The sequence below is a fragment of the Styela clava genome, chromosome 3, assembly GCF_964204865.1.
Source record: "Styela clava chromosome 3, kaStyClav1.hap1.2, whole genome shotgun sequence".
NCBI lineage: Eukaryota > Metazoa > Chordata > Ascidiacea > Stolidobranchia > Styelidae > Styela > Styela clava.
Genome location: NC_135252.1, coordinates 21,899,227 through 21,925,872, shown reverse-complemented (window position 1 = coordinate 21,925,872; position 26,646 = coordinate 21,899,227). Strand labels below are relative to the sequence as shown.

Genomic DNA, 26,646 nt, shown 5'->3' with positions numbered 1-26,646 from the left:
AGATTTCGAAAAGGACACTCCAAAATGTTGACTTGTTGTAGAACTGGAATTGCTGTTGCTGCCAGGTATCCCTCTCACAAATGATCGTTGTATAAATATATGCAGGATATTTGATAAAGTTGTTTCTTTTACATCAATTTCATTCAAGACTTCCGATGTTACAATAGTCCAACCATGATAAATTGTTCTGCAGTTGGGGGGTGAATAAGTTGGATGCACTTTTTTTCAAGTCTTGCAAATATTTATGACATTTTTTTTCAGCTATTTTCCTCTTTTTTGGAGAAGATCTATTCAAAGTTGGCGTTCATCTTGGGTATTGCACCAATTTTAAGACGCGACTGTGAGACTTTGTTGGATATTCCTCTCTTTTATTATAAAATTAAAATGTTGATGTTGAAGTTGCAAATTTTATTCGTCATGTAAAGACAAGTGTTTAATATCATAATCAGGCTGTTGACCAATCACATTTTTTTCAATTTTGTCTGCCCATATAAAATTTTCACCGGAACAAAATCGCTTGGATGGTGCCAAAAACAGGGTGCAAGATCCACTGACACTATCGCATTGTGGAACGCAACATCGATTACTTATGTTGATGAGTAATGTGAGTAAATAGCCTATAATACAAATTATGCAATTCTAAAAAAAAATTAGCCTGAAAGAAAAAATGAGTTGACTTTGAAAAAAGGAATTGGTACTTTCTGACTTTTAGAGTTTGGTGAATCTGTAAATACTATAGTGCTGGAATGTTAGTCGTAAGTTATAATAGTAGAATTATATCTGCTATAGACTGGGGGGTATGCAACTAAAAATATCGTAACCCAATACCCGACTCACAGAACATAGGAAATAAAGTAGCCTAGGCCCTAGGTTACGATAATCAGGTAGAATATTGCAGTATTGAGGTGTTTCATAGAACGCCAAGTTACCTGTACCTTCGTTGTCTTGAGGGGGAAACTACTAGTTGAAGCCAAAAATAAACCTAATCTATCTTTGATTAAATTAAAGAGACAGAGCTTAAGATGGACAACCGGCATTTGATATTTTATCCACAATAAAGTACTGAACCAACCTAATGAAATACCATAGGCTGCTGAGCTAATAATATACAGCCAGATATTTTGTGCACTGTCTTCACCAACGACTAACATACCGTCTTCATCAATCCCCCAGCAAATCAAGTGACCGCAATGGAGCGTGAAGCTGCAGAAACTCGTAACGCGAATAACTTTGTTTGTTTTATTAATGTGAGCGTGGCTTTCTAGGCTAGTTTCATTCCCCTGAACAAAGTTATTTGTACAAAAAACACAATACTGGAATTCATAAAATTCTGTAATGTCGTCAAACTTCCGCCCTCAGTAAAATAGTAATTACTTGAAAAGTATTATTTTCCCATTCAAATATTCACAATAAATGTTCATACAACCAATCAGATCAGATTATTCCATATATATATATTCAGTTATTTGCTGCAAAGGCTCCATTAGATCAACCGAAGTTGTAACGTTCTTCCATGTTAGGCCAGTTCAATAAATCATGATTCTCATGAGCAGCCCAGAACACAGAAATATAAACCCAAAGACCCGACAAGAGAAGGGATTTATACTGAGCTATGAAACAGTCGTGGGAGGTTGAATAGCCCATCAATTAAACATCGTTTTATCAACCTTGATGATGTATTTTATACAAAATGATATTCTAACTCAAATTGTGCTGATTTAAAACTCGAGCAATACCATAAACTGCAAAATCATCTGATTTCCATACGGTAGATTATGGTGTCACTAGGGCCTGCTAAATGGTGGGCCAGAAGAAACAATTTCACTGACGTATTATGTCTAACTTAACATATCGTTAACACTTTTGTTTCAAAGTAATTCAGTAAAAGTTTAAGAAGTCAAAATGCCTATTTTGCTATTTATAGAAATATAGTTGTCCAATATTTAGCTCTCTCTCGACATCTACCGATGAAGGATTTGTGACTTTAAATGTATTTGTTGATTTTACCGTACGTGTTTCGCAAAAAAAGGGTTTGTCAGAATACTAATCTCCACAATACTTAATGCGATATGTCCGACTAATCGGCTTTCATCTACTCTAGTTTAATATAAAACCGTTGCATATCAATAAAGTTGAAATCTGCACTGTGCACTGTGATTTTTTGCTTCTGAATTAACGTTAAGCAACGAATAGATAAATAGCATACCAAACTAGGAACGAATCAAATTTACTGATGTCATTTTTCATACGTTTACGTTTGTCCATGTTCCAAGATGTAAAGCAAATCTATATGTTGCAATAAAATTGTAAAATTGATTACAATTTTTTAGTTCACCTGTAGGTCAACAAGCTAAACATCACATTTTATGAATATTGAATAATCACCAATAATACAAGATTTTGAAAATATCAATAGTCACTATTCTTTGTTATGTACTTGTTTGCGCGCTCTAAAATAGTATAATAAAAAGCATTTCATCTACATTTAGTTATGATGCGTTAATGCGCACAATAGTAGCGGAAAATATAAAGAACCAGTCTGAAAATGCGTCGTTTTATTATTTTGCGATGGGCTTAAGACAAAATTTGACGTCTCTGATGCTTTGGCATACAATACGAACACTCCTGGTAACATCTCCTTATTTAAAAATGATCAAATAAAATTAGAGTTTGGGCCTGTTGTGGGTTGTTTGTCTACTATACTTCTTTTTAAATTAATACGGAAAATATCATGAAGTATATAAGCGTTTTCAAGTACTTCAAGCCCCACAAAGTTTTGATCACGGCTCGATTTTAAACTAGAAACCGGATAAATAGCGACAAGACCTAAGAGCTAGTTTATTGTTTACTCTGGCCTGACATCGAGAGTGCAAACCAATATTTGTATTAATAAATATTCATATTGCCAGAATTAAACCGGCTCCTATCTACCTTTTATAGAATATAATTCATGTAGAAATTGTATATTTTATTCAGTAAATACGGTATATTTCGAATATAAAAATTAGCAAAGCACGTTTCTTACAAACGATAACAATATCACGGTGTATAAACAATTAGACGAGTAGTTGTATCACATTTCAATTACGAAGATAATATCATAATGAATAGTTTCTTGCAGATATTATCATCATTCATTTCTGAAAAATGCGCAAAATTTCAGAACCATCGCGGATTTTTTTAAATATGGGTTTGCATATTTTTTCCAGGTCAGCCATTTCCCTCTGCGAATCCTGAATTGGTGGATTCTAAAAAAATAAAAACGTTGAAAATGTAATCGTTTCTACTCAGAGAATTATCCTGATTAGTAGTGAGGAAGTCTGAAAACGCATATTTCAAAGTGAAAAAGCAAAATTAGGAACAAAGAACTTTAATTCTTACCTGATTATCGTTCATCCAGTTGATTATTTTCTTGCAGATTTTGATTATTTTTTTCTTGTCTTTATCCGAAACATTCAAACTCATTTCTCCGGTAACTGCATGCTTGACGGCGTAGACTGCATTCTCGAGCTTGTGAGCTTGTTCACGCCGTTCTTTCCATTCTGCATCGTCTTGTTTGAATCTGTTGGCATCTTCTAACTGTATAACATTATATAAAATTATTTTTAGAAATGTTTATTTAGAGTTTTGAAGTGACGATGCGTAGATAGATTAGAGCAAAATGCTGCTTTTTGTTTAGGTTTGTAAATTTTTGCAATAGTATAATGGACACACCATTCGTCTAATTTCTCTTTCACTAAGTTTTCCACTGTTATCAAATGTGATTTGGTTTTCTTTTCCAGTGCTGACATTGCGAGAGGTCACAGTAAGAATTCCGTTTTCATCTACGATAAAACACGTCTTGAATTTTTCAACTCCTCGCAAAGCCGCAGGTATGCCTTTGATCCAGAACTTCCCAAGAAAATGGTTATCCTTCGCAGCAGCCCGCTCGCCCTCAAATATCTTAAGTTGTAAAAAAAAACTGATGGAAATATTTTCGTACATTTAGGTCGAAAATTATCCAGTCTGTTCACTCACGCTGAAGCTCGATTCTGTTTGATAATCAAGGGCTGTCTGATTGACTTTCCATTTTTCTGTTGGTATTTTTGTATTACGTTTCACAACAATGCTCATGCCTCCTGTACTTTGTCTCAATCCAAGTGACAGCGGAACAACGTCACTGATCTTTAAATCTTTTATCTGTTTTTCAAATATAATACTAGTAATTTAGTTTGTATAAGTATCTTATTTGTAACCTACAGTACATCATTTATAAATAATAAAATGTGCTGAACTCGACAATATTTCGCAACAGGAAATATGAGGCGTAAACAAGTTATACTAAAAAGTAAGTGATAAAATGTACATTTGATAAAAAGTCCTAATTTATCACCATTGGGTTATCTTAATACTTTAGTTTTATACTTCTGATTAGCCTCACCCCAGATAGTCCCTCTTTGGATATGTTAGAAGCCAATGCTGCTGCTCCATACGCGACTGCTTCATCTGGATTAATATTTTTGCTGATTTTCTTTTCCCCAAAAAAATCTTGCAACAAATTTCGCACATTTGGAATTCGTGTAGATCCACCGACAAGCACAACCTTATCTATCTAAATAAAAAAAGATACTAAATTTAGAACATGGTGAAGAACTGCAAATCTTAACTTTCAACAAATATAGCAAATACAGCTATTAAGGTAAACCTTCAAAATATAGATATTGAAATGTTGATGCAAAATATTTGAACTTAATTAGAGATTTCCTATTCTTTTACCAGATTATATGACCAAATTCCTACTTGCAACCCACCTCACTTTTATCCATATCAGCACTTGTAAGTGCGTCTTTTACAGTTTTAAAAGTTTTTTCAAAATAATCACGATTAAGCTCGTCGAACTTTGCCCTGGTGATAGAACTTCTGAAGTCGATACCGTTATGAAGCCCATCTACTTGAACTCTGCAATAAAAAATTAAAATATTCAATATTCATTATCAATGTTAGTCGCGAAGTGATTTTTCAACACATGAGTTCACATTTTTGGTAATTCCAATTTGGTAGTTGATATCTATTGTTTATACAAGAAGGGAGTCAAGGGTGAGAATGATGAAAAATATTTACATCATGTAACACGTCAGTCACACCTGGTTTCTAGAATCGACGTCAAAATTCTGGATCCTATTAGGATCTTCTATTCTCCAAACTATCCAACTAAAGATCCAACAGCGTCGTGCTCATTTTGAGATTCACCCCCCTCCACCTAAGAGTGTGGCAATGGGTAAGATCAGGTACTCCTACCCAGGTTTGTTCATATGTCAATCCTCTCCCGCCCATCCCCTTAATAAAATCTTCATATAATCCAAATTTATTATATTTACGTTGCATTTTTCTTCACAGATAAGTTCTTCTTTGCATTTTCACAGGCGATACGTAGTCGATTTATTCCATGTTTGTTTAGAGACATATCGCAATCATTCTTACGATTGAACTCAGAGACAAAAAGGTTCACCATGCGATTGTCAAAATCATCTCCTGATGAAATAAGTATAGTCAAATTAATTAATGATTTGTAAGTAATAAGTTGTAAATATTATTGAATGCAAATGATCCAGTTCATGGCCATTTGTTTCAGAATTCAGAAAAAAAAACATTTATTATTACACTGATTATATGAATCTTTAATTCAACAAGAAGCAGAAAGTGCAGTGGATTAGAGCAGTTGATTTTAACCGGGGACCCGCAAGATTCCATTTGAATCTAATCAGTATAATATATCAGTATGTATCAGTATCAGTATATGTAAATCGTCAAAATATAATAAAATATATATTAGGTTTCCCCTATTATTCAATTTGATACACTTTTAAAGATCATTTAACTTTGCCAATATTCGGTTTGCTTTTATATATAGTTTATAGCCATAAATAATAAATTGAACTCAGCTTTGCAACACAAAGTAATTGGAATTACTATCACGTACCAGATTGACCTAAGTTAAAATCTTGTTTCGTGGACCACACATCATTTAAATTGGGCACTTTTCCGCGGGCCGAACAATTTTTATTTGTAGGCCGCAGGCTGCACTCCCGGGCTTATACGAATCAGACAATAAAAGACAATTAAATTATTAAATAGGCGTTCCTCGAGGGTTGGGATTGGGAATTCTTTATTGGGATGCCGCTCTTCAAATAAGGTTAAAAACCACTCTTGTATGGTATGGTCATAGAGTATGTATGCTAACGTATATGTATTTTAACTGCTGTGAAATGTAACATAATTCGTACTCCTACTGCATGCTTCATATTATTTAGCTTTTGAATTTTAAAAAGCACGACCAAGGATCAACAAGGTTTGAGTACAAATTTTAATATATTTCAAAGATAAATATTTATTTAAATATTTTGATCCTAATATGTTATTACCTCCTAAGTGAGTATCGCCGCCTGTTGCCTTGACGTCAAATATTTTGTTTTTTATCCTAACAATTGTGACGTCAAAGGTTCCACCTCCCAGGTCAAAGACAAGAATATTCTGCTCTTCGTTGGTCTAAATTTAATGTTCGATGTTAGAATTTATCTATGTTTATGTAGCAAAAAAATATATAATAAAACGAGCTAAACGGCAATGCATTATGAGTCGTAATTATAATCTAATTCATAGGTTCCAAAAATGCTCTTTACGGAGCACCAGGCTCCGTGAGAAAAACCTAGTGGCTCTGCGATCTATTTGTTAATTTATTAAAAGACTGAATTTTGTCACTGTTAAAAAAAGCAATACCAATATTAATAAATTTTGACACCGCCAGCGTCGAAATTAGGCAACGAAGCGGTAATTCAATTTTGACATGATTTTTTTATGGGGTGGGGGGGGGGGGCGTGAAGCTAATTAAAAATACAATTATTGGTTGGATTTGATCTTGCCCGCTGTGTTTTGGATATTCATTTTATTTTATTTTTTGGAGATTGCAATTCCATTTACGTATTTTTGACCTTTTTATTAAATAACTTTTCGGCTTGCTATTTGTATAGGGCACGCCCTAAAAAGTAGAAGTAATACTGATCTATAGGTTCCAATAGATGATTTTTTTTTAATTTTTATTTCCTTGAATTTATTGTGCGGCTCAGTAAATGTAAATGATAGTCGTTCTGTATTTGCAAAATTAGATGATATACATGTATCTTCCGTTTTTTTTTTGCCAATTAATGCAACAAACTAGCTTATTGTTTGGAAACAAAAACTAGAACCTCTTTTTCTAATCCATAAGCGATGGCAGCAGCAGTCGGTTCATTGATCACACGCAGAACGTTAAGTCCAGCTATTCTTCCTGCATCTATGGTTGCGTTGCGTTGAGTATTATTGAAATATGCAGGAACAGTTATTACTGCGTCAGTGATTGTTTCATCAAGACGATCTTCGACAGCTGTTTTGAGATATTCGAGAATCATAGCACTGATTTCCTCCGGGTCGAATATTTTGCGCCGGCCTCGATATTCAATCTGAAATGAACATTGATAGTTTTTTTTTTAAATATTCTGGAATCGTTTAAAAAGCTCAATAAGTATCTCATTACTGATATCTTGGGCTTATTGTCTTCATCAATCAAATTGAATCCCCACAACTTCATGTCGGCTTGCACCATTGGATCATCGTATGTGCGGCCAATTAAACGCTTAATCTCTGAAATACAAAATTCATTCGTTTTCTTGCCATTCTAGAAATAGTGGTCAGCATTTTGAGATATTGGAATTTTTCTATGACAAAAAGCATACAAACTAATCAAACACATTTTCATAATCGAATTTCTACTTGCTTCTCGTACGAGAAATGCATAGTATTTGTCAGCACCAAATCCGGGTAGTTGGAATTAGGACGTTAACAATTTTCCAAATTAATTTTCAATTGGCAAATCACGATAAATTTGCAAATTAAAACATAAAATGAATCAGAAATTAAATGGCTTTAATAGGCAATGTGTTTTAATTATTTCTATAATTCAAATGTATTGAAGATATTTCATCGCTTTAAAACAGTTTTTATTAGGCTCATTTGATTCAAACATTCTCGAATTAAGACTCGTTTTTTTGCGAAGTTGTAAATCAAATCATACAATATAAAAATCATATTTATTAAAAAGGTAAAAAACTATCTTACGAAAGAAAGTCCTTTCAAAATTGCTTGATACTTCTTGTTTGGCAACATTGCCAATTAGTCTCTCATCGTCTGTAAATGACACCCATGATGGAGTTACGCGTTCTCCTTGGTCGTTGTCGATAATTTCTACCTACATTGAAATGATATTTATTTGAGACTGTTTCGTTGTTGCGTGAACAAAAGACAACAATCCTAAAAAAATTTGTGAATTTATAAAAATAAAAATGAACTGAAAAATACCTGATTTTTCCTGTACACAGCAACGCACGAATTCGATGTACCAAGATCAATACCAATGACTTTCATTATAATATGTCTAAATCGTAATTATTAAGAAGATATTGAATAACTGTTAAAAATATAGTATTTGAAGTTGTTAAAGACATTTGATAAAGATGAATCACAGATACAAAATATTGATAGTGGTGCTGATGTCAGATTTGAGGCGAGAACGGAAGTTTTAAAAATTGTAATAGATAAAATAGGTAAAATATTGTTGATGGTGGCTAATATTGCCCTGTCCGCGTAACGTCCCTAATAATTGATTGTGCTAACTGTCTAGTGCTAACGTGTCGCAGTTGCGTCACTCGCTAGAATGTTCTGTTGCTGTAAGCATCTTATGTTGTTTGCTATGCTGGTGTGATAAAGTAGTGTAAGCGTATTCAGTTGAACCCTTATTCTATAATAGCTTGGGTGTAGAACTTAACATATAGCCAAGACATTATTAACATGGTGGCAGCGATTTCTGAAATTCGCTTACCGTCGACTCTTGATCTGCATGATGAAAATTTATCAGAAACATTTAAGAAATGGAAGAGACAGATCGATATTTTCATGCTAGCCAGCGGTTCTACTAGCAAGACAAAGGAAGAACAGAAGGTAATAAACTTATATTGCGCAGGTGCTCAAATGATTGAAGCTGCCGAACACTTTGTATACAGTGAGACTGAGGTCGAAAATGACCCTGAAGTTCCACTACAGAAATGGCTAAACACTGTAATCCTTGGAAGAATGAGGTGATGGAGACATTTTGCTTTTTCATTATACAGTACGAAGACCATTTTGATACGTTTCTCGTTGAACTTCGTAGTGAAGCAGATTCCTGTAATTTTGAAAACAAAGAGCGAATGATCAGAGATAAAATCGTATTCTCAGTAAGTGGAAAATTACAAGAAATTTTGCTGCGGGAGACTGATCTCAATATGTCGGAAGCCATAAAGATTTGCCAAACTTATGAAATGTCCGAAAAGCAAGCGACGGATATCCGTGGATCTTCAGAAAGCGAGCAACGAATTTTGTCGACTAAAAATAGACAATACCAAAATACGAAGAGAGCTCTATGCACAACAAGCGAATTCCGAATGCATACCACGAATGCAAATTTTGTGGACGAAGACACGAGTTCGGAATATCTTATTGTCCTGCCTACGGAAAAACTTGTCATTTGTGCAATGGTGGAAATCATTTCCGAGTGAAGTATAGAAACGCAAGCTATGTTCGACAAATGAAGAAACATGACCAAAATGAAAAAAACGCTTGAAGAAGGTCATCAGCGTGTCCAGAATATAAAAAACTCAATAGTTCAAGAATTACTGCTCGGATGGAAGTCAACAATTATGATGTCAGATTTCAATTTGATAGTGCTGCAGATGTCAACACTATATGCGAAAAATATGTGCGGAAAGACCAAATTAGACCAACTACTGACAATCTTGTGATGTGAAATAAAACGAAAATGAAGCTACTTGGTGAGGCAATTTTAAAGGTAAAAAATACTCGGAATGATGAAGTCGCAGAGGTAAGATTTACTGTTGTCAAGAGTAATTTCAACTGTCTTTTGATTACAATAAACAGCGATAAATTTATTGCAAATGTTGACCTACCGCAAATTTTGGGAAACTTGGGAATAGCGAAATTAAAAGTTGATTCTGATTTTCAACTTAGAGTTTTACGTTGTAGTAAAATCCCAATAGCTCTTCAAGATAGAGTTAAATCAGAAAAAGATAACCTGGTGAAAAGGGGAATCTTAATACAGGTAGATGGACTTACCCATTGGGTCATTCAAATGGCTGCTACTAAGAAACCTAACTAAAAGCTTCGAATATGTAGCTTGACCCTCAGCCGTTAAATGCCGCATTGAAACGAGAACGCTACAGATTACCTGTTCTTGATGATGTATTGCATAAGCTACGCATTGCAAAAGTGTTTACTAGGTTGGATGTAAAAGAAGCATATTGGCACGTAATATTAGATGAAGAATCGAGTAAGTTAACGACAATGATCACACCTTTTTCTCGTTACAGATGGGCTAAACTACCATTTGGTTTAATGTGAGCAGCAAAATATTTCAGAAACGTTTAAATGAAGCATTGTTCAGATTGAATGCTGTTGTAACGGTAGCAAATGACATCATTGTATTTATTTGTGGGGACACAAAATCTGAGGCTAAAGCAAATCTCTGAATCAGGTGCCGAACTAGAAACATTAAATTAAATGATACCAAAGAGAAAATTATGGGATTGAGCCAGACCCTGCTAAGACAGAGGCCATAGTGAAAATGTCATCGCTAAAAGATGTCAATGATGTGGAACGGTTTTGTGGTATGATCCAATATTTATCCAGTTTTTACCTAATCTTGCCAGTGATCTAGAGCCAATTCGAAACCTCACTAGGAAGAATGTTAAATGGCTATGTGACGAAAAGTGTGAGAAAACTTTTGAATTGGTCAAACGTAAAATTACAAAATCGCCCGTGTTAGATTATTACAACCCAAACCTTGACCTAGTTCTACAAGTTTATAGCAGCAAAGATGGTTTTGGTGCTGTTTTAATTCAGAATAAGAAGCCTATCGAATATGCATCCCGTGGTTTGTCAAAATCTGGAAGAAATTGGGCTCAGATTGAAAAAGAAACTTTATCTGTTGTATTTGGACTTGAACAGATTGCGGTTGAACAGATATGATATCCAATTCAAATATATGCCTGGAAAATCCTTATTAATTGCTGATACCTTGAGCAGAATTTTTATTGAAAATTCCAAACATTTTCCCCATATTTTGAATATAGACGCTTTAGAGCAAATTCCAGATGAAAGAATTGAAGATGTGAAGCAAGCTATGATGCAAATGAGGAATCGACGAAGTTACTGAGATATATCAAACATGGATGGCCCGAGCATAAGTATGACTTACCTGACTGTGTAAAACCATATTTTTCAATAAGCGATACATTGAGTCATCAAGATGATATTATTTTGAAAGGAGAACGTATATGGATCCCAAAATCTATGCGAAATGAAATAAAGGAACAACTTCATTTTTCTCATCAAATAATCAGAAAAAATCATTACTGCAACACAACGAAGGAAGTGTTGCTTGGGAAAAAGTTGGTATTGATTTGTGTGAGTATAAAGGGAAAAATTATGATTATTTTTCCAAGTTTCTTCGAAGTCGATGTGATGACGACGACAACTACGAATCAAATCATCATATGTCTGGAACGTCAATTTGCTAGACCTGGTATTCCAAATATATTAATCTCAGATTGCGGAACAAATCTCAACTCGTCAGAATTCGAGAAATTCATGAGTGATTGGAGAATTCAGCATGTTACCTCTTCATCTGGACATCAATAAGCAAATGGAAAAGCTGAATCGTCGGTGAAAATTTTCAAGAATATGCTGGAAAGGACTGCAGACACGAATGAAGATCAATTTCAAGCTTTTCTAGAAATAAGAATACCCCGCGTCAAGACTTGAAAAGCAATTCATCAAAACTGATGTTTGGCCTTTCAACCAGATCGATTTTACCTATAATTACGAAACCAAACGAAAACTGATTTGAAACGCCTGCGTCGAAAGCACAGCGTGAAGAAAAGTTATGACAAATCTACGAAACCGATGCGAGAACTTAATTTGGGCGAAGCTGTATATTTTCAACATCCAAAACGGAAGGGAAGGAATAGAGAAACTATTGTGAAACGAATTGCTACACGATCTTACATTGTCAAAACGAAGAATGGTGTTACATACGGACGAAATCGTGTTCATATACATCCTGATGAAAGTTGTAGTATCGAAAAATATGAACCAAGTATTCCATTCTTGTCTGACTATAAGCCGAACAATCTTCCGTTTGCCTATGACAATTCTCGACCTCTGATTTCGAATAATGTTCCAACCAGACCTTGTCGAAATCGTAAACCTCCTATTTGTATGAAAGAATATGTGACTCGGTAGTGACTTTAACTTGAATGTTAAATACTATTGCTCATTTATTTGTCTGAATTGGAATGGTCATGAACTGTGTAATAGGTAAAGGTGGATATTTCCTATTTCAAATTTGAAATTAACTTTTGAAATTTATCTTAAACAAAGAGGGATGTTGATGATGGCTAATATTGCCCCGTCGAGTAACGTCCTTAATAATTGATTGTGCTGTCTGCGTAGTGCTAACGTGTCGCAGTTGCGTCACTCGATAGTATGTTCTGTTGCTTTAAGCATCTTTTGTTGTTTGCTAAGCTGGTGTAAACAAAAGAAGTGAAAGCGTATTCAGTTGAACCATTATTCTATAACAGCTTGGGTGTAGAACTTAACATATAACCAAGGCATTATTAACAAAGATGACACTGCTTACAGCCATGGGAAAGAACTCGAGTCGATTCACCCTTGATCCATTCTGAAACTTTTGAATGAATGATATTTTTGCGTTATTATTACAGCGACATTCGGCACAGTGCATTTATATAAGTAATAATTGTCGGTATAATTCATTTGTACAGTCTTTAACAATGATAGAATGATTTAGAAAAGCTAGGATCCCCAATCATATCCTAGTACAAAAATTACAGCTAGTCCATGGAATAAAATATACTAATCAAAAAATGTGTCCAAAGTCTTGCGTGACCAACAAAGCATTATCCCTCTCCTGAGTCAATATTGTTTAAAACATTTGGTGAATCATTAGTTATGTATGTACGACCAAGCAACAATCGCATGTAAATGGTGCAGTTAAAACATACTCCATACTTGGCATATTGAGAAGCAAGAATGTTGCAATAGCACGCTCCACCCTGCTGAGTTCCGTAAAATACATGATATTAAAAATATTTATTTAACGTCATTGTGTACCTACCTATTCGCGTTCCTGGTATCTTGTAAAGTTTACAATGAATATATATGTTTGAGCACTACAAGCTTATAACAAATTGCAACTTATGCCTTAATAAATATTCCTAAATCACATTATATAACGCATTTCGACTCGTTATATACAATACAAGGTAGACCAAAAGTACAATTCATTAAAATATTTTTAATTATTAACTGCTTTACTTTGATTTTGTCTCATGCTATAGAATAGACTATAGAGTATATACCAAAGGCACAATGAGACACTCTCTATTAAACTTTTAAATCTATGGTTTCTCTCTGTTATTAAGGGGGATGGATGCCTCCCGGGCCGATATCAGCGATGTTTTCTAACCAACTCAGCATGTCATACAAAAGAAATGTAGTGCTTGTCAACCGGGTGTATAGTACCTTCAGCCCTGACTGTACACACTTTTAAAGGGTGTACCACATCAATAGGGTGTATCTGAGGTGTGCCAAATGTTATGGAATATACACTAATACTAATACACCATATGCTACTTGAAAATGTATTTTATAGAAAATTGGCAACTCATCACAAATAAAGCACAACGTATGGGTTTAATTTTATGTCTACCTATGTCTGCGTACAGTACCTGTTGTAGCAGTCCGATTCATTTATAACCATGCTCGTATGAAACTGAAAATGGTTTGGACAAAGTAACTATAAAATGTCATCAGTGTTTGAATTTTCTATCATAATAAATCCTAGGTTATTCAACTGTCCTGCTGCACACTAACACCTATGTACTTCTGTGACGTTTGGTCTGACCAAAATCAGACTTCCCTGATGAGGAGTTTACAACAATCAACGTTTTGTAAACTGACTGTCTGAGGAAGTCTGATTTTGGTCCGACGAAAATCTTAGGCTAGATACGTTATGTGAAAGGTTTTCGAAGGCGCCTCGTTAATACAATTTTAATCCTTTGTATGGTGACATGAGTCATTTCTTAAACATTGAATGCGTCACCCAAACGTACAGGCACAGCCTTTTATAAATTTGGCTATATCTTTACAAAATGTTCAAAAAATGTTGCTTGATTTTATAGTAATAACAATATTAAGTTCATATTAATTTCATTGTATGATAAAGGAGAACTACGAGCACAATAGCAACTATTAATAAACAAAGACAAAGGCATTTTTGATCGTTATTACTATATAAAAATGAAGCGACATTTTTTGGACACCCTGTATATATGTTTTTTCAAAAAAAAAAATTGTGGGTTATACTACCGCACTTCGATCTACTTTCACACTAATTACTGCTCATTGCTAAGCTATTTCATGTCGGAGAGAAAAGAAACAGACAATCGGATTTGCCCCCCGCGATACGCCACTTTACCACTCTGTCACAAGACACATGTCCTTCTCCCCACTACCTCTGTCTGCACGTCAATTGACACTCAACTAAAATGTCTGCCTTACTGCTCTGACTAGCCAATGGAACGAAGTTCTTGACTTGATACACAAACTATATTGTTGAGGTTTTATTACGGATGAACTTTGTCTGTTTTACGTTTTGATTTACAGAAACGGTACCGATCTTCCTTCAACTGAGAATCGATCATAAAATTTATGGTTTAATCGTGAATAAACATACCAACGAGTTTATTTGGGGCAAAGAGATAGGAACATTATAAATGGAAACGCATTGAAATTTGGGAAATTACTTTTCTGAGTGGGCCAGTTACAGGTAATATCCTTAGGCTCAAAACTCAATATGAACTATGAATAAAAAACAGTTTATATACAACAGCTTTTCCAACAATAATATAACAATTTATATAATAATAAGAAGCTCAATGTAACAATCGGGGTCATTATGACGTGAATTTCATCGATATTTTCAGCAGAAATTCATACCCAGAAAAAAGTATAGTCATAATTTCAGCAGCCAAAAGTAGATCGGATGAAACACTGTAATGGCAATGGGCCAAATCCGGCAAGCGGGCTATAATTGCCCACCCACGTAAAAACCTTTAATGTAACAGTCTAGAGCAGGGGTGTGCAACATACGGCCCGCGGGTAATTGTGAACAAACAATTGCGTTAGCACACTTGTTAAACAAACAATATAAGGTCAAAGCAGAGAGCGTTGTCAATACTCCCCACTACTGTTATCACTTATATTTATATTTAGATTCTAAATATAATATATTTTGATCCTGAATATAGATAGATATTAGAAATTAGATTTTATATTAGGTTTTATTAACCACGGAGGCATGGAATATCCCAAGAAACGTAAAGATGACTGAAAGTCTTAAGCGTTTAATAAAGATTGGATACCGAAGTGTTTTTTGTAATAATCCGCCCGCCGAGTACTTAATTTTCCCACATCTGGCCCGCCGACTAGAGAAGTTGCCCACCCCTGGTCTAGAGTCTTAGACTCTAGAGTAGACAACACAGAGCCATTCACAAAATTGGTCCGCATGATTGTTCGCAAAAATTGCATAACATAATCATTAATTTTATATATTATGATTTGGTTTAAAGAAAATGCTTCTGCGAAGTCACAAACTCATAATTTAGCGACTGGATATAAAATTAACTTTTACCTTTATTTCAACGACCCACCATAATTGGTAGCATGTATTTTTAAGACAATATTCGCTATGGGAATAGCGACGTCGATCCTAATACCGAAGTCAACGATAGAAAGCAGAATTGTGTCATATTGCGAAACGTTAAATTTAAAACGAGAATATCGGTCAGGGACAGAAGACAAATCGATCGAAATTTAGGGGACCCCCAAAACAGCGCTCTTACTCCATAGTGACACCTTGTGTCCCATCACTAATTAATTAATAACTTGCTAACTATAAGACATAATTCGCCCAAAAGCAATAGGCTTTTGGTCCGAGATAAGATGGATGCACATGCAAATTCTGGAGCAGATTCTATCTCGCTTTCGTGAGATATCGCGTGCATCTGACAGACAAATACCTATCAACATACTTACCGATTAAAATCGATAAGTAACAAGTTTTAAAAGTAATCGCAAGATTTGCCGTCACATACTTGACAATACATCTATATATTCCTGTCATGCTCCATTTCTTGCGTGTCTGTGTCGCTCGACCAGAAGCGCCGCCGCGGAGCTCGTCGAAAATCGCTCTTCGAGTGAAACTCGGGTGCATTCCTTGTGGCATCGAGTGTAAACGCCCCTTTAGTGTCCTACTTCATCCTATAACTATTTTTACATATATATGTCGTCAGGCTCTTCCTCGTCCCTATATGCTCCCTATAAAACCAGCCCAACCTCTCTACATTCTTCCACCTCTTCTATATATACGCCTCGAAGGTTTTGGGTCAATATAGATCTTCTAAATATTTGGTTAAGTCCGTGTTTCCTTGATGTGCATAGGCGACCGAGTATGGGTCTTGAATACACAGCGCAATAAAAGCATACGCCATGGTTGGCATGTGTTAAAAGCAAATATCGTTATCGTATCGTACCGTCGTTACTTGGTACGATATTTAATGTTACCAAATATAAAGTAAATACTTTATTGATATCACTGCTTACTTAATCGCATAGTTTCTTACATATCAAAAACTAATCTATACAATTTTTCAGTACAGCATTGTACATAAAACATAATTCTAATGATTATAAATTTTCTGATTTCTTAAAATAGTAATGTGTTTGTGTCCACATTCCCGATATACATAATTTTAGTATATGTTTATAATATTTGTAAAATTATCAATTATTTAATTTTCTGCTTTGAAGACTTTTATTGATAAACCAAACTTTTACGTTTTTTTGCGAAGTGTTTATAAGCAGGCCAGAACACGAAAATGTAACTACAAAGATTCTAAAAATTATTTATACGTAGAAATGATTTAGTTATAACAAATTAAATAGTTCATTTATTTAAACTTTTAATTGCTTTTTTACACACTCTATCTTTATCCGAAATATTAATATTATACTAACTCAGATATATATACTATGCTAATACCAAAACCAAGCAATATTGCGAACCGAAAATCTCACCAACTGTCATGTAGTTAGTCAGTAGATTATACTGTCACTGAATACTGCATATTGCTGTGTAAAAAGCATACCACGCCATCAATAAATGTCCCACATAACTTATCATCGACGCTACTGTTGCAGTATATTCACGTTACCTTTTTATAAGTTCAACTGCTAATCCTTGCTATTTATAGAAATAAGGCTACGCGAATTCAATCTCTCGTTCGACATCTACCGGTGTAGGATTTTTGACTTTGAATACAATGTCTGATTTGATCGTGCGTATTATAGTAATATTCAAAGATCAATACAATTTTAAATTCTTTGCCCACGTAATATTAGTTGTAGGACGAGAAACAAATATATTCATAGGAAAAGTATGCCAGAAGATTTTATCAATTCTATAGGATTATAACAGTTCCAATGTCAAAACAGAGTAATTAAGACTGACTGACCTACTCCTTAACAATTTACTATTGGATCTCCGCTCTATAGGAGACCCTTATTATCAGTCGTTCTGTCTGTCTGTGTATCTGTCTGTCTGTCTGTCTGTCTGTTTAGATGTAGCGTCTTAATGGCTGGACCAATCTGGATGAAATTTTTCACATGGGTTATCCTGTCACCCTAGTAAAGTGCGTTTTATAGAAAGTCCAGATAAATGTTTCGTTTCCACGCTCCGATCGTTATGAAATTTCTATTTTTTTCACAGTTTATCGCCGTTTTCTCGCCAACCAAGTCGAAAATTAAAATTCCAAGAGCGCTTCCTTCCGCATGGCAAAGTACTCTTTCCAATATGTCGTCTTTGGTCTCGATACTTCATAAACTGGAGAAGCCTTAGGGATTTCAGTGAACATAATTTCCCCATTTAGTCACAGTATATCAGTCACGTGAGTATGTCAACGGAACGCGCAGCGTTTGAAATGAACTCAACGGAACTGGTGAGCCGGTACAGGTGTTCTTGATATACGGAATTATTATTTGCTTGAGATTTGATGTACTTCTCGCTGTTAGTGGGTGGTTCACCTAAACGCTGGCTACAGTTTCTTTAACTATTTAAGTCTATAAATTAGGATTGCTATATCCGAATCAAACTGGTAAGCAGACATCGTTGTCCTGTCGTTTGTAACTGCTTTCCATTCTTTCAATCAAAGCTTCAATACGAGCTGCAGACGCTGATACTTGTTGTGTTGCTAAAATAGCGTACTGGCTGTCGTACCCTTTTTTACGAAGGTGGTCGGCAAGTGCTTCTACGGAATCTTTTATGAATTCTGCATCACGTTTACAATCTTTGAAATACGCCGTCATTGCCCCGCAACAAATAATCGTCAGCTAGTGCAAAACCTACTCGCCTCTCGCCTATTTCTTGCGAGGAAATTTTCATTAATTCACTTCCAAGCGCACAAATTAAAGAGATTTAAATCTGAACGAAGTTAGGCCGACCACTAAAGTGCTACAGAGACTAAAATGAATTGGATCCTCGCGATATACTGTATGCCGCGGGCCTGGGTGTCAGCGGAGATCCAGGACGCCTACCGGCTTGTTAATATCTTAACCGCAAAAAGTTTAATGCAACACATATATGTTGGCTTATTGTATTTCGTAATAGTTAGCTCCATGATGTCGTATATAAACAGAAAGTATGATTAATCGAGGAAAACGGAGATTTGGTGTTGAATTTGTGGCCACGTGTTCACCAAATACCCGCGGTAAGGATGAATAACTACAACACGAACGCCATGCTGATGATAAAACGCATTGAACATGTGGTTTTGTAAGCAGCAAAACAAAAACAACGTAAGCTTAGAACAACGTTTATTTGTTGCAAAATATGATGATATTTTGCCTTTTAGTTAAATACATTCTAGCTATTTCAATTTATATTATACCTCAATCTTACCTCTCATTAACCTTGTTGCAATATTTTCATCAATTATATCTGATTGCAAATAACTGAAATACAATAATCATAGATCACCATAAAGAAATAAGAAGAAACATTATTATTATTATTACAATTTCTTATTAATATTTCTTATGAAGGAAAATGTGGAAGTGATGGGATGATTACATGAAGTATATAAAGGAAGTATGCAGAAAAAAGAGCGGATATGATGAGGAAACGATCGCTAGCACAGAGATGGGACAGAAAACAGCACTTTAAGTACAGAAGGTTGCAGTAACAGGTATAGTTGTTATGAGATGTAAGAGATTAATCAGGAAAGGCGTAAGGTAGGAGCGGTAAGGTAGGAAGGGTAACATTAAAAAAAGGGTTGGAGAAGTAATCGCGGCCAGCAGGATTGTAGGGAGATAAATAGATGGTTCAACTGACGATAGCCTAAAAAGAGGCAGTACTTGAGAATCCTATGTGTTGTTATAAGGTAGTTAGAAAGGTAATACCTATTGCGAAGAAATGGTAAGGGCAATGAGAGCGTAGGGGTTAAGATTGTTAGAACGCCATGTTTTTTTTAATTAATTAATTAAAACTTGTAAGACGTAAGAAGGTTGGATGGAGTAGAGTGTCAGCTAATAATCTGGTTATGAGAATTGTAAAGAGTACGATTACAAAATCACAAAACTAATCGAGAGTGCAGCGAGATGAAGTTTTTGATGGATAGGTTGTAAATGAGTGCAGAGGAAGTTGGAACAATCAGACATTTGGGAGTAAAAATGTATGGGATAGTAGAAAAATTTGCAGGCGATTTACAGATATAAGACGGGGCGGTCAATTGCTGGAGATACAAAAAGAAAAGCGACGGGGTAGGGAAAAGTGGTAGATAGAGCAAGTAGAGTAAGCGAACAACACAGAGATTGATATAAATGAGAGGGGCGCCTGAGAGACATAATACAGTCTGCAGAATAAAATAGATAGGGATGAGAATACCACAAAAAGATATGCAATGGAAAAACGAAAGATGTCTCTAGGTAAAATTATGTTCTTCTTATGACAAAAATTGAGAAATGAAGGCAGTTCAGATTAGGTTTAAGTGCAGAAGAGTTTGTGTTAATCAGAGAATAGTTTAAAGCAATGGTTCTTAACCTATTTTGCATTATGTCCCCCTTTAGCGAACAAAATTGGAAGATTTACCCCCAATGCACGCAGCCATTGGTGATCATTTATCAAAAATTCGTCAAGCGACGTTTGATGATCTCCAACTTTAGACGCGAAGTCTGTCTATCTCTCCCTTTTCTTCCTACCCCTTCTTCTCCGCGAGTATAGGTTTCGGTGGAAAATGATCGTTGGGGTAGGAGAGGGACGGGACGGGAGGTTCCGATGGAAATGGGAAATGCGACGGCTGTCCTTGTTTTGTGGGAATCAGATCTTCAATGTCTGGTAAAACAACAAAAAGCTAGAAGGTGTTGGTTTTCAATTTTATATGAAATGTAGGCCTACTGATAAAGAGAGGGCTATGCTCAAATATATGGGCACGGCAAGCAAAACGAAATATTTTATTGTCAATTCTCTGAAATACTTGCGTGGCAACTTGTCAGTACCTGTAGGCCATTCGGGGTACCGGTAACGGGACAAGCGAAAATATTTTCTATCGTACGAAGCTTTTATAATAACTTGCAACTTGAACGCTACGAATCAATGACACCTATCCAAGCTCTGCCATGCGTATTTTTTTTCCCAACTTGAAACTTACTAATTTGATTTTTATAAAGCTTGTTTAATTAGAACTTCGTTAATTTTCACCCGAAACTAATAACTGTCGAGTTAACACTCCTCACTCCAACGCTGAATTTGCGACAATCTGCAGGCGGCCTCGATTACCGTTGCCAGAATCAGCTTCTGGAAGAGTCGCGATATTGTGATGCGATAATGGGTCAATACATACCCGCTCATCCAATAAGAGGCTAATTGCTAATGCAGGCTTCCCGCAGCCTACAAATAACACAGTGTTTCTTGTAATAAAACAAGCAAATATATGCCGTTTTATGTTTATTCCAAATCTTTTTTTACAATAACGAAATTTACCCATAATAATGATGAAATTTACCCCCATGGTTAAATTTACCCCAGGTTAAGAACTGCTGGTTTAAAGGGTACGATTGCGGCTAGAATGTAGGCCGCCAATAAATATTGCTGAGATTGACATGACAGTCAGGAATTTGCGGTTCGACATGATAGTTATTTGCTAGAGTTATGAATAGCGTTGTACATTCTATAAAATTTATACATGAAAAATTGCCAGATAGGGCAGAATGTAAACATTAGTTCCACGAGAAAAGTGGGGTGAGGATAGAATGGGCGTGATGCATTTATGCCAAAAGAGCTACAGAGGTATGAGTAGGTGAAGGGACAATAAATTTGGGGATAAAAGGACGTAAAAAAGAAAAATTGATTGAAAGATATATACAAAGAAAGGAGTGGGTAAGGCTGGTCGTATCGTATCGTTCATGATCTCTCAAACGTCTTCGAGTCCTAGTGCAAATACGCATAATCAGTGAAATAGATGTTACCACAAAATGATAAACACATGTATGTTTGCCAACATATTTATTTTCATTTACTGTCGCCATCTGCTGAATTCTCAACTATATGTCAACCCGATGTCACAATAGAAAACAGGATATTAAGGAAGAACGCCACTTGGACGATAGTTGATTTTTGGACAAATATTACCTTACTCTGACGTCGAAAGCAATACTTGTCTCAAAACTATTTTACCAGGGTCGAAATATTGAATATTACCAACTATTCAAACCCGTTTTTAAATAAAATATACTTTGTTTAATATGTATGTTTTATTTGTATAATTTTATTCAACACACAAGACATAATTGGTATTACTATAAATGAGGTCTACCACACTATAGCGTGAGATCCATTTCAAGATAGAATTACAGCGTGAAGTCTAACGTTACATTTCTATCACTTATTTTCATATACCGGTATTTGATTTAGCGATTCATGGCATAGATCTGACTTTAACCAGACCGTCGATGCATATGGGTATAGGCAACATAGGGCGGTAGACCCTACTATATAGTAACGCAATTTAATAGGAAATTATCAAAAATATTGACAAACTATTTAAAAATCCCAATCTTCATTGTAAACAAATATAGGGTGTCCATAAAGTGTTAATTTTATTTTTAATTTCAAAGGGAATTTATCGATACCAGGTATTATTTTGTTTCTTACAGATGTATTAATTCAAGTAAAATACTTAAAACTATTACTGATTAAAGAACATCTAATCTGGTTAAGATATATTAAGAACTGACTTCATAACAAAATTGAAATTGTAAAGAGACTTCATGGACACCCTGGTATATTTATATGGGTGATACCGTATAATAATAATTAAAAAATTTTGATATATATAGCCGTTATACTGAATAAATGTTAATTGGAGGTAATGTCATTATTTACTTTTTATATTTACTCAAAATTTCAGAACCACGTAGAATCCTTTTAAATACTGGTTGGCATGTTTTTATTAAATAGGCTTTCTTTTTTCTAGAATCACGAATTCGCGGATTCTGAAACAATTACAATACAGAAAATATTATAAATTTACTCTTTAATCGTTTGGAATAATAGTGAAAAAAATTAATAAAATCAGTTTATATGTCGTAGTTTCATTATAGTGTAAAAGTAGTTCTTACGCGACTTTCATTTATCCAGTTGATGATTTCATCGCACTTTTTGATTATTTTTCCTTTTTCTTCATCTGAAAGCTTCGAGCTTATCTCTCCGATAACTGCATGTTTGACAGAGTACACAAACTTTTCGAGATTGCGAGCTTTTTCACTACGTCCTTTCCATATGGCATCTTGTTTTTTTTAAATCTTCGGCATCTTTTATCTGGGTAATTATATTGAATAAAATGCAAACAAAATAATGTAACAGGTAAACAGACAAAACCCCATTCCAACATTAAATTTGAAGTTGTTCAGTTTTGTTTTCTCGTACATAGGTCATCATAAGCGCTATTATTTAATATGTTTTATATTAGGGAAAATCATTATGCGTCCATTGTAGCTAATGAAAATTAGTAGGGAAATGAGAAAAGCAAATTTGTGCTGATTGAATCTACGAATTCTACGAATAAACATCAACGAAATAATCTAACCATTTGCTTTATATCCTGTTACAGAGTTTTCCGTTTTTCCTAATTTTGATGTGAAATTCTTTCCCAGTCTTTAAACTGCGCACCGTCACTTTGAGAATTCCGTTTTCATCTATGGTAAAGCGAATCTCAAATTTCTGATCTCCTCGCAAACTCCGAGGTATGTCTTTGATTTTGAAACTTCCTAGACGACGATTCTCGTCTGCAACAGCTCGTTCGCCTTCGAATATCTTGGATCGTAGGTAAAACAGCAAAAAAAATCGATAATTTATTTAAAACAGTCAAATAAACAATTATTCCTTTGCATCTGTTACATTTTTTAAATATTTATTGATTTGTGTTTTGAAATATATATGATGTTCACTCACATTGAAACTCATTTCAGTTAGATCGTCTCTGGGTGTCATACAAAAGCTTCCTTTCGTAGTTGGAATTTTTGCATTACGTTGCACAACAAATATCATATCCCCTGTACCAGATTTACATCCAAGTGATAGTGGGACGACGTCACTAATTTTCAACTCTCTCATCTGTATTTTAATGAAAACTTGAAATTTGGTTCGTATAATCATATATAAGATATGTAATATTCAAAATTTAGAGGATTATGAATAGGAAAATTTCGAGATATATTACAAAGAAATATACTCTTGTAGCAAAAAAGTTAATTGGTATCAAAGGCTTCCATTACCAATGCAAAGTTTTAAAAAAAAAAACTGCGATAAAAGTTGTAATCTTAATCAATCTCACCTTGCAAGATTTACCTGAAGACAAATCAGCTTCCAATGCTGCTGCTCCACACGCAGCTGCTTCATCTGGATTGATATTTTTGCTGATTTTCTCTTCTCCAAAAAAATCTTGTAATAACTCTAGCACTATTGGAATTCGTGTGGAGCCACCGGCAAGCACAACCTTATCTATCTAAATAAACAAAGGTACTACATTTTTGAAGGATGGTAGAAAAAGGCCAAACCATAAAAATTGTAATCATTACGTACCTAACTTTTAACAAATTGCAAATACAGTAATTATTTATTAAAAATCTAAAAAATGAAGATGACATTGGGAAATCCACGAATAAAATAACTCTTGCAATTTTGGGTGGATCCACAACATTATCGATCTGATTATTGAATAAATTGATCATTACATTACTAAGACACGCAGTGATATTATTTCGATTGAAATGGATTTGCGAAGTGCCTCGAATGTAAAGACAGTAACATTGTGCAATGGTGGAAAGTCAAAACTGTGACCCTAGCAGCCCTCGAAGGCCGCGTAGAAACAAATTTTGGTTTTTATCTAAAAGTAAACGCATGATCTAAATATTATTGGCCTAGCTAAATAAGTTGTTACTGGAATAACAGTAGAAGTATTGCCTAATTTTTGTTATATTTCAAGTAGTAATTTAGTCTTTATTACTTATTACAATTCTTGTAATTTATAAAAAAAAATATAAAAAAGCTCCTAATATTTATTGTAGCTATCGGGAAGCATGCGAGTTTGACAAAACTTGGTGTAATATACAACTTTTACGAATTTCGCAAAAACAATTGGATAATTAAAATAAATGTTGATATTATTGAGCATTTGAAATATTAATATTTCATTCCGCCGTCTTTCCTCAGGTTGCAAAACAATTCTTGATGACGCAACACACCTCGTTTTTATCCATGCGAGCATTCGAAAGTGTGTTTTTTACAATTTGAATAGTTTTTTCAAAATAATCGTCGTTAAGCTGTTCGAACTGTGTACGCATGATGGTTTTTTTAAATCAAGACCGGCGTGAAGTACATCTACTTAAACTCTAAAGATAAAAATAATCTTTTTTACAAATTTTATTCACCACAGCCTTCTACTATTCTGCAATAATTTCCCAGCAGTAAAATTTCAATAATAAGTGGTTTTTGCTTTTTGCGGATGGGTAAAATAAACTTCATCAGTTAAATATATTAAATATTTGCGCTGAATTATCAGAGCGGAGTTGTTTGTATAGAAGGCATAAAAAGATGAGGGGCATTTAAAATGATGCGACAAATTATTTCTTTCGCTAATTTTGACCAATAAGTATGAAGCATAAATGCAATTCAAAACTGCTAATTTAAAGAGTTAATGAACACAATCTTATGGATATATTTTTAAGTAGGAAATAATTGTCGTACGTTGCCTTTGTCTTAACAGATAACAGTTTCTTTGCATCTTCACAAGCAACACGTAGTCGATTTAATCCTCGTATGTTTTGAGACATATCGCAACCATTCTCACGATTGAACGCAGAGACAAAATGGTGGATCATCCGATTGTCAAAATCTGCACCTGTTTAATTAAAATAGTCAAATTAGCCAATAATCATTTTTTACCATATCAGGTGATATACATTGATCATCATTTTGTGTTAGATTGAGGCAAAACTTAAATTGTTCGGCTGCATCAGAAAACATGAACATTCATTTGTAATGATAATGTGATAGTGGTTAGTCCCAGTCGTAACTAAATCGGACTACGCTAGGGTTAACAAACAAAATAAGATATTTTTAAAGATTGCTTCCGGAAGGAAAACTCAAAATTTAGCGAGAAAGAAGCTAAGAAAAAATTACACAAGCAAGAGTCAATGAAATTTGAGTACAAAATGTTCTACATAGTATTCTTGTTACCTTCTTTACCTACTAAATGAGTATCACCGCCTGTTTCCTTAACATAGAATGTTTTTTTTTTCGATCTTAATAATTGTGACGTCAAAAGTCCCACCCCCAATGTCAAAGACAAGAACATTCTGTTCTTTATTGGTCTGAAACATAATGAAAATTTTAACGTAAAAATGGCCTAATAAATACATATTTATTTGAACACAAACATATATTGTAATTGAAATGAAAGTGTTTGCAACATAATTTCTATCACTGATGAGGTTTTTTGAACTATTGAAGTAATACCAAAGTAAAAGACTAGTCAAATAAGCAAAATTGTTTATCAATTAATCTGTTTCAATCAATTAATTTTGTTTTTCTTTATTATGCCGTGAAAACTTTTGGCTTCAATCAAAAATTTGTTAGTTTCATTCTGAGCATCTGTGTCAAAAATAGGACTGCACTGCAAATAATTTTAAATTTTTATAATTCTTCGCGTCATGTTAGGAAAATTCAAAAGGGGTCGCAAAGCAACAAAGGCTGGGGATCACTAGACTAGGCTGATTCTAATTGACGTAGTATACGACTCAAATAAGAACTAGCTATAATAAGAAGTCAATAAGACTAATGAATATTCGGCCCTGTGTTTTATTAATAGACATAGACGACCGAGCATG

The 26,646-nt window shown here is 34.6% G+C and overlaps 1 protein-coding gene across 1 annotated transcript; it reads right to left on the bottom strand.

Annotated features, from left to right (window-relative positions):
• Nucleotides 1–2,996: 2,996 nt before the first annotated feature.
• On the bottom strand, nt 2,997–8,481 carry LOC120342918 (heat shock cognate 71 kDa protein-like). The gene is made up of 12 exons (XM_039411966.2): nt 8,371–8,481; nt 8,131–8,260; nt 7,550–7,656; nt 7,224–7,475; nt 6,402–6,525; nt 5,358–5,511; nt 4,791–4,938; nt 4,421–4,591; nt 4,018–4,179; nt 3,715–3,942; nt 3,382–3,579; nt 2,997–3,248 (listed from the first exon to the last, which is right to left on the bottom strand). Exons 1-12 carry the CDS (start codon nt 8,434–8,436, stop codon nt 3,135–3,137), a joined length of 1,854 nt encoding a protein of 617 aa, XP_039267900.1. The 5' UTR covers nt 8,437–8,481; the 3' UTR covers nt 2,997–3,134.
• Nucleotides 8,482–26,646: the final 18,165 nt, after the last annotated feature.